This window comes from Meleagris gallopavo, chromosome 4, assembly GCF_000146605.3.
Source record: "Meleagris gallopavo isolate NT-WF06-2002-E0010 breed Aviagen turkey brand Nicholas breeding stock chromosome 4, Turkey_5.1, whole genome shotgun sequence".
In the NCBI taxonomy this organism is placed as follows: domain Eukaryota; kingdom Metazoa; phylum Chordata; class Aves; order Galliformes; family Phasianidae; genus Meleagris; species Meleagris gallopavo.
Window position 1 is genome coordinate 51165809 of NC_015014.2, and position 10019 is coordinate 51175827.

Consider the following 10019-nt stretch of genomic DNA (forward strand, 5'->3'; position numbering starts at 1 on the left):
CATTTCACATTTTGCTCTTAAACTGTGTTAATTATTTTGCTCTTTTCATTATAGATGCTTCACTGACACTTCAGGAATTAAGAGTTCTAAACTTCTAGGGGAAAAAAATAACAAACAACCTTTCTGATCACTGGAAAATTGTTATTCCATAATGGAAATAGCTGAGTTTTTACTCAAATGTTACTATTCCCCTTCATATTAATGCTTTAACCATGCCTCAAGAAGAAGCTATTCTGAACAGTAATGGGAAGCAACTGCAGTCATTACGAGTACCTTATTTCTGAAAGTAGCTGTATGCAGTGTTTAGTGTGAAAAGTCTCTACTGAGTTTCACTCTGTACATTCAGATACATCAGCAGCTGAAGAAGTGGCCAGTTACAAGAGTGTCTTCATCCTTGACAGGCAAATATAGATTAAATATGCAAGCTTGCATGTGTTTCAATCCAGTAAAAGTGGAAGAGTCTGTCACAGAAAGTACACTAGCAAATGGGCAACCAGTTGATCATGTTATATTTTAATTTGCAGAGACAAAAATGACAAGCAATTTATTTACATAAAACTGTACAAAAGCAAATTAAATTATGTAAATATTTCATAAATAGAGGTGGACTAGCGTTTAATACATTTTGCCATGTTTAGCATAGTTGCGTGCATAGTGATTCATAATAAACAATGATAAATTGTTCTCTGCTTCACTATCAACATCCAAGTTGCAGAACAATAGTCAATGATTAATATTACAAACAGATCGTACCACACTGAATGCAAGTGCTTTAAAATTTAGGAAAAAGTTGTCTGAAAGCATACCCCAGGTAGCTGGTACATATTGGCTTCTTTCTTGCTTTTCAGCCAATAATACAACTTAACTGATGGAATTTCATCTCTATTGCTATTTCATCTTCTTCATTCCTTAAGGAAACACTGTACATTTATCACCAATGAAAGAAAAGGAAAAATATTTCATTGTTCAAGTTCTTACAAGTGTTTGGTGATAGCTGTGCTTATGGCAAGTCTTCAACTATACTCCTTGCTTTCCTACTTGACAACTTCCTAGGGTAGCCTTTCAGTCAATCATCTGAATCCCATTTAAATTCTTCCCCCACATAAAAATAATGTTTACCTTTTTTTTTTTTTCCTGAAACTCAGGCAGCAGGCCAGTCAGAAATCATATTGAATAAACATAGTGGATCTGAGATCCAAAATGAGCAGTAGATTTTAGACCAAAGCTATTGAATTTTCTAATACATATAAAGTTATATATTAATGCATCAATCTATAAAGGTGCCCTAACGTAAAACACATGCAAAGCTCATTCGAGTTTACCATGGAAAGAAATAAAATGATGATTTCTATATTGTACAACTGAAATGTGATGGCAGCTAAAAGCAATTAAAAAAAAATTGTTTGTCAGTTTTCCTGGCAACATGAAGTGGTGACACCTTGCCAAACAAGTATAGTATAGACTGATCATTGTTCTCCAAGCTGCAGAATTAAAAACCAAATGAAGACAATCCCAACCCCCCCACAAAGATTAATTAGAAAAACAACAACAAAAAACAAACAAACAAAACAACCCTCAAGACATATTTAAACCACAGCATTGTGTTAATAATGCTTAAGACTGGTCCATTAACTGAGTTTGGCAAAAGACTTGTTTTTAAATATATTATTTATAATTTCTCAGAAAATAAACAGGTAAATATACAGGTTCAAAAAGGTTGGGAATAGCCCCTTATCCCTCAGTGTCCAAACCCAAATACCACTCTACCATAATAACAGGTATAAAAGGCACAGTTGCATATTTTGCATTCACCCTAATTATTTTTTATAGTTTATTTATTTTTATACAAAAGCACTCTATTTATGGAGTGGCACCAGATTTAACATATTTAAAATAAAAAGAGAAATACAAACACAAAGTATATTTGTGTGTCATGCCAGGTCAGAAGAGTAATCAGCATGTTAATAGTGGCTAGTTCTACTAGAATTGTTGTGAATACTTACAGTAGATAGAACTTTAAAAAAATTCTTTCACACCCATTTTAGTTCTAAGGAGATGCTCACAGGTAAAGTATTTAATGACTGTCTTAATGTGGTGCGAAAATCAGTGAGTGACTGCTGATCCATTTAATCTGAAGGTCTTCTATGACCTGTATTATTAGCATTGTAGACAAAGGGTTTAACAATATATTGAACTAAGCTACCTATTTCTTTTGTGTGTGTAATTTTAAATAAAAATTTATCAAAGGAAATTCTGTTCAGCATTTGTTATGCAATTGTGTATTCTGTTGAAACGTGCAAGAAAAATGTGTATACATTACATAAGCATTTTAGAAGCATTTTTAAACAGGTACTTACAGATTATACAAAGCAGTAACTGCTCTATGCAGTCTCATAACAAAGTACTGGTTTGCATGTCTTCATATTACTTAAATAATTAAACATAAGAATGTTCAATCATTATTAATCTTTGATTTTCTTTCTAAAATGTGCCCATTCATCATAACCGCTATACACAAACTAATGTTACATGAAGAAAGTAAACTTAAGAGAGGAGAATGGAACAGCCAGAAACAACATCACCGACTATATGGACAAGTGAATTCAAAAGATAAATGCAATGAGTTGTATTGATTTAGCAACCTCTACTATAGGCTGTTTACGGTTATTTTTAAGAAACTACCCGAAGCTACATTATGACTACAGTATCTAGAGAGCCATCTAACCATGCTTTAATGCCAGGTGAAACAGCCAGGGATTAGAATGCTTCTCCCCTTCTCCAGCTGTGTCCTTCAATTGTCACTTTCATCTGAATGTCTGTGCTGTTTGTCATTATTACTGCAGCATGAGCTAGAGAGAAACTGGCTAAAGTTCTGCACACTTTGTAGCTTTTATTGCACAAAAACCTGTTTCATTTCCTCTTCCTTTCCTGAAGTGCTCATTGTGAGAATCATTATAGCCCAGAGCTCTTGCATATTATAGACAGTTTGGATTCGTTTTAACTCATCTTGACCCATTAGGTGAGTATCATATCACACCGTTTATTTTCTACCTACCCTAAATGTTCTGAGTCTTGACCCTGTTTAGCATTGCACTTCACTTGGCTTTAATGCACTAGTGTTTCAAGAAAACCTGCATTACATGTTTGATACAAATCAATCTGCAACACCGATGACAAAAGACTCAGCAATCACTCCTTGTACTCTGAGAAGGCGGCTTTATATTTGAGTTGTAATATTCTCTTGTCATTGTGTCACCACAGTGCCCACCTTCATCCTACCAAGCATTCCCACTAACACAGCCTTCTAGCAATACTATTATTTTTTAATTTTAACTTCATAAATTCCCTGGAATTGGCAGTATCATATATGAAACATCTGCTGCAACATATCATGTCATCACAAAAAAAAAAACAAACCCACATCATTTCCTTTGGGCATTCAACTGAACCGCATTGGAAAAAATATTGTCATCTGGGCTTGTAGAACGCGCTGCTGTGCAAATGTAACTGAAGGTGTGTTATGAGTACATGTGCATGAGTATATTAGTTTTCTATGCCAAGCCCCAATACTTAGCAGTTCCCCTGATCCATAGTGTGATCTTTGGCCTTTTTGTTATTACTATCTTCCCAGTTAAATGTTAGTCTTGTCCAAAAAAATGATTTCAAGAGTTTATCATTACTATGCTACAGTATATGCGTTACTAATTGTGTTTACACTGAAGTAATCATTACGAGAACGAGAGAGAAGGAGAGAAAGAGACACAGCTAGAACACATTTGTTCTATGGATAAAACAGAACCAGAGTTCATGAATCATAAGAAAGTTTGCCATGTTTTGGACGGCAGTCTCAAGCTGAACGTGTCTCTGTCGCATCCTGCATCAGATGAGAAGTGAGAATATTAAAGCTGTGGTCTTCACAAAGTGCCTATTAATGATTATTCCTTTATATTTACCTTTATATCTGTATGGTTTCTGAAGGATTGTCCCTGGTGGGGATCAGCAATATTCAGATGATATGCTTTGAATACATTTTCCCTGACCTGTTATCCTCAACAAGTCAGTTGACCATCGAAAAAATGAGTGGCTTAACTCATGCTTCTGCAGAGGAGAAACAACAATGTGCTGTGTTCTTTTTAATCAAGCTCATTACTATGGGAGGAGTTTGCAACCATAGGTTTGGGAAAATAAAAATTGGTGAGGGGGGATTTGACATGCAAGTAACAACATTTTCTACATTGTACAGTATAGTCAGGCAGACCATATAACTAAATGCCTGCTATGGAGGCAGAAGTGGCAAGCAGAGCTTATGTCTCTTTGGTGGCCTCCTCTTTTTGTTTCATATTTTTGTTAAAATTGTTTTGATTTTAAGACTTTTGCCCCTTCTCTTGCTCACAACATGAAAGAAATTTGTTGCTGCTTTTTAGCTTACAGGTAAACTTCTCTTCTAGTTAGAGTATTGACAGGAGATGGCTTATAATCCCCTGTCTGTGTAAGGGGGATATCTTCTGGATTGCCTTCTTCTTTCTTGCTGAAACTAGCGGCGCTGAAGGTCTCATAGGATGAGGTCAACTTTTTGTTAAGGAGGTTTCTGTTGCGATCACCCATGAGGGAAGCTTCTCCATTGGCCAGCTTTTCCTGACTGCCCCGTTCATCAACAGGCATGAAAGTGGAGAGTTTTGGCTGGCTCTTCTGCTTTCTTTCAGGAGAAGTGCGAACTGGCATCCAGCAGGAGTCCGAGTGGCCATATTCATCACATTCTCGGGTACACTTCCCTGTCAGGGCTACATCTGGCAGAGGCCTTGAATCTGAAAGTAAAATAGAGTTGCCTTTACAAATGAATACTGCATTGTCTTCCAGTGAAACTGAGAATCCTTAAATCTAAAAAAGTTATTTTTAAAAGCCTTAATAAGAATGTTGTAACAAGTTCCTTAGCAATATCTTCTTTTACACTGCATGTGCCCATACGCCAAAAGCATATCAGTACTTTAACTTGAATATTAAGAGCTATGTTTGTCAGTCAATCTCAAAAGCAAAGTCAAATTTGGCATTAATTACTGATTGATTTTTTTTTATTTTTGCTGTCTAGGAGAGTCAACCAAGCACTTAATTCTGTGCTGCCAATTTCTTTGAGATTATTAAAAATAGCTTTCTTTGATTTTTATGTAACTTGCTTGAAAGGAGAATCAGGCTCTGGAACCTGCAAACTCTTATGAACATTCTTAATTTTTGGCGTGTGAGCAGATCTGCTATTGACAATAAGACTCAATTTTAGCACAAGATAAATCTCTGGATGTACTTCTCATGACATGGTATATATTGTTAGGACACAGTATGAGTGCTACAGACAGTGATTAGTAGGAGCATACAAAGAAACTGCGGTTGGTTATAAGTGTAATCTAACATATACAGGTAATGCTGTTATATGTGCTGTGTATGCAATGTAGAGAGGTAGGGAGAATCTGAATGCTGCTTGAAAGAGTACATTGATATTTTTCATGTGATGTGCTGTGTTAAAAGGTGTCTTGTTCTAGATCGCTGCATCTGCAGTGGACTTCTTATTTTAAGGACTGGATAGGATGCTGAAATTTTTTCTTTTCTTCACTTTACCTTACTTTATGATCTATGAGATATAAGTAAAGTTGCCTACAAAGTAACAAGATGAATAAAGTTAACAAAGAACAAAAATCAAAAGGTAAATTTAATTTTACAGTGTATTTTATATGACTTTCATATAAATAATAAATATAAATAAATAATAAGGAAATAAATAATAAGGAACTTCATATGGAATGCAGCCAATTTTTACCTTCCCAATACCCCACCCAAATTTGTGGGAACTGTAATTTTAACAGTCAACCGAAAGTATATTGAGTCTTAATTTTATTCCTTGAAGCTTGCCTATTTTTTTCTTTGATTTTTGCTGCCAAATAGTCCTCTGAAACAGTGACAATTCCAAGTATGACATTTGTATAAATTCCTAGTTTATAGAAGAAGAAAAAAAGACATTCATGGGTTTTTTTTCAAAAAAAGAAAATCCTTTGCCAAAATTTGATTTAAAATATTTACGATAGATGCTAGCAGAGAAGTCATATTTCATTTCAGCATCTGCAGATTTAATCCTGATAAATCTCCAATAGCTCTTGAAAGTTGGATTTACATTCAACTCTTCCTAATTCATTCATGAATTTAGCTATTTCTTTATTTAAAAATTTGTTGCAAGATTGTAAAAAAAAGGCCTATTATTTTTTATTAAGAATTGACAATATTTCTATAGCACGCTGAACACTGCGATATTTCATATTTCAATGCATCACTGAATTCAGTGAAGAAAACAGGACTGACATTTATATAACTGAGTAATTGTAGCTGAAATGTGTAAGGTTGGGAGGAGGGAACCAAAGTTGTTATTTTTTTTTCTTTCTTTTCCAGTCGTACTTTTTAAGACTTCTGCAGTTAGACTCAGCCATGACTACTACATTTGTTTCAATGAAGAATACAAAGGCTATGGACAGTTATCAGTTTAGTTTTCAGATACCTGTGTTCTGGAGATGCTCACAAAAGACAGGGAATGTATCAGGAAAATTGTCTATTATTTGTCTGCTAAATCTAATATTATTCTGTCACGCCTTAAAGGTAAAATGCATAATTAACTGCTGAGCTGTATCTAATGTGCTTTGTTTTTTAAACAAGAAAACTCTTCTGATATTTCTAAGAGAAAGCAAAACAACTTTCCACCTAAACCTCTATAAAGTCTTCAACTAACACCTTATTTCTGAACAATAACCATTAAATATTATGCTTGCAACTACTATTAAGTTATTACTCTGGAAGAATATAAACAAATACTTCACAAGACAATTGTTTGACCTTTATTTCAAACATGAGCATGTGTTAATTGAAAAATGTTGCTGTTACTTTTTTGTTTGTTGGTTGAGCTTGAAACTGGTAATGTCTCACAATATTTGAAGGTTTCTTTTTAGTGCAAATAGGCCTTAACCCAGCAACACTCAGGATGCTAAAAATCCACCCCACACTATTGAATCATACGCATGAAAGTTTACCATCTTGCATTGTACTGTATCCCATATTTACTTCTGGACCAATGCAGAATCCTTTATTGTAAAGTAAAGCATGAAACGTCTTGTGAAATTTAGCTTTACAGTGCAATGCACTGCTTTATTAAGCAAGAACCTGTAAGTCAGCATGTGGCTCATTCACCCTGTTATTTTTTGAGATAAAGCTAATCTGCATACCTACAAAGGAGTTCAGACAAACTGGAAGGAAAACAAATACTCTCCCAGGATATTCCCAGACTCATAACAGGGGCCACTGCCTAGGCTCAGTGAAGCACAGGGATGTGCAGTGGCAGATGGGAATCCAAATCAAGGACTCCTGAGGAACAACCACCTTGTCAGCGCCCCTCCCAGGGCTGTTCCAGCAGAGCCATCTGCCCTGTTGTCTGGGAATGGCCATGAGTCATCAGCAGCTGATATCCTGATCATCTTTCAGTCTAGGAAGGATTGCTGTCATGGGATTTAGGACATGATATGGGATGCAGGAGAAAAGCAGCTGGGGATTGTATGGGATTTCATTATGGAATATTTAGGCGAAAGATCAAAGGTGGAAAAAGGGGTTGAGGGAAGGAGGAAGAAGCAGAAATATATATATATATATGTATATATATACATACAATCCCAGAATATAGAAATATATATAAGCCAAATTTAAAGGTATATAAAGTTGGATATATATGTATAGTATATATACATATATTTATAGTATATTGTATATAAAATCATAGCATCATAGAATTGTTTGAGTTGGAAGGCACCTCTAAAGGTCATCTAGTCCAGCTCCCAGGCAATGACCTGCATTTAGATCAGGTTGCTCAGAGCCCCATCCAGCCTGACCTTGAATATCAGGTCAGCCACCACCCCTCTGAGCAACCTATTCTAATGCCTCACTGTAACAAAATTTTTTCTTATACTCAGTCTAAGTCTCCTGTCTTTTATTTTGAAACCATTTTCCCTTGTCCTATTAAAAGACCCTGCAAAAAAGTATGCCCCTTTCTTTATTATAGACCCCCTTCTGAAACTGAAAGGTTGCTATAAAGTGTCCATGGAGCCTTCTCTTCTCCAGACTGAATATAGTGAATATTAGTAGTGAATATGTATATATATGTGTAATATATATAGATGCATTATATACACATGTACACACACCTACTCACTATTGATCTCCTATGCTATCCAGCAAGAGAGAGGAGTACGATAAGTCCATTAGTCCCATGTGTTTTTGAGTTGCTCTGTGTGTCTTTGATATGCTAGCTGTGTCTATATGTGGCATACAGTTGTGCTCTGTGCACATGCCTGCTGGGAATACATCCTCAACTTTGCTACTTGTTGAACCTGCGGACACTGAGCTGCAGCAGCCTTGCCTCCTGTGGGCTACTGAATCTGCAGCAGCCTTGCCTCCTGTGGGCTACTGAATCCTGTGAGATACATTTTCCTCTAACGAATCCTTCAATTAGTATTTGGCACATACAGTTAATGTAGTCTTCTAGTCCACTGCTTTCTTCCATCTGTTTTAAGAGCTTAAATCAGGATAGCACACATTTAATCTAACATGCTAATGAAACTTGTCTGCTCTTCTGCTTAAAAGATGGATATAACTTCAGCATTTGGTGGTGAAGTGTGGGGTAGAAGTAAATATTTTCTGTCATTTCTGTCTTTGCTTTCATGACTAAACTATTAGAAATACCTAAACTAGTCAGATGAAGACTAGGGTACCCCTTATGCACTTCAGTAGATAACAGAGATTTAACCTTCATTACAAATAAAACACCACACAGCTTTAACTAGAAAGTAATTAAATGTACTTTTACTAAATCTCTGAACAGATTGACCTTTTGTAGACTAGTGACCTTTAGCGTCTGTTTTCATATTATCTAACCAGAGTCGTGAGCAATCTCTGAGTTTGAGAGGAAAAAAAGTTTTCTCCTCCAGAATAAGTTGCATCCGAACATATCTCTAAATAATGTGATTTTTAAGTACTCATCATTTTAAAAGATAGACACTTCAGTAGCAATCACCCTGCTAGCTGACAAATGTAACAGAATAAGACACAGCAAGGAACTTGTTATCAGAGTTGGCAAACAGCAAGGAAGAGAATAACAGATTTCTAAAACAGTTACATATCTTGAAACAGATTCAAATACATACTTAAAAAGCCAGTTATTAAGAAATTTTATAGAAAATAAACCTGGAAGAATGATATTTCTCATCGTATAGACATTTACAGATTTTGAATTTAGTTTTTAACAGTTTGTACACAGAATATTCAAATTTAAGAACTCTACACAAAAAGTTACCTTTAAAAGTGAGTATACAGAATTTTCACTTGTATCTGCTCAGACTTCAGCTTTAAAAGAATGGAGAACATTGATTCCAGGGTCCCATAGAGGAGGAGGACCAAAATCTACTTCCTTATTGCATCTCATATAAGATTGCACCAAAAAATTTATAGTGTTAGATGATAATTATCATTTAAAAATAAAATTTACTACTGATTCAACAACTCTTCAAAAATCAATTGCTAATTTCTGAGAAATTTTCCATAAAGCTCTGTATGAAAGCATGCAAATGAGTGGGGTTATTTATATGTATGATCATGTTTCTATTGATTGTATCTGGCTGTTGCTTTAGGACTGGAAGGATTGCTTGTTATAAAAGAAAAAAAAAAAAATTGAAGGCATCTAGCATGGCAGTGCTGAGAGGGGAAACACAATGATCACTGACAGTTTAATCCCAAAAAACTAACAACTAAAATACTCCACCCAAACAATTTTCTATTATTTTCTCTCTTCCCATTCCATACCGAAGAAGGTCAATGTATGTGAACAAGGACTAAGTATTATGAATATAGTAGTCAATGAGAATGTTATAAATTATGTGATTTAATGTATACCAGATCAATATATGCCCATGACAGGGGGGCAGTAGGCCCCTGCCCCCCCCCCC

At 35.4% G+C, this 10019-nt stretch overlaps 1 protein-coding gene across 1 annotated transcript in view; it reads right to left on the reverse strand.

The window, feature by feature from the left end:
* Positions 1-212: 212 nt before the first annotated feature.
* PCDH7 (protocadherin 7) overlaps positions 213-10019 on the reverse strand; it is a 265627-nt gene continuing 255820 nt past the window's right edge. The window contains exon 4 of the mRNA XM_019615150.1: positions 213-4805. Within this exon, the coding sequence (XP_019470695.1) occupies positions 4426-4805 (380 nt within the window). The 3' untranslated portion in view covers positions 213-4425. The remainder of the gene's footprint in view (positions 4806-10019) is intronic.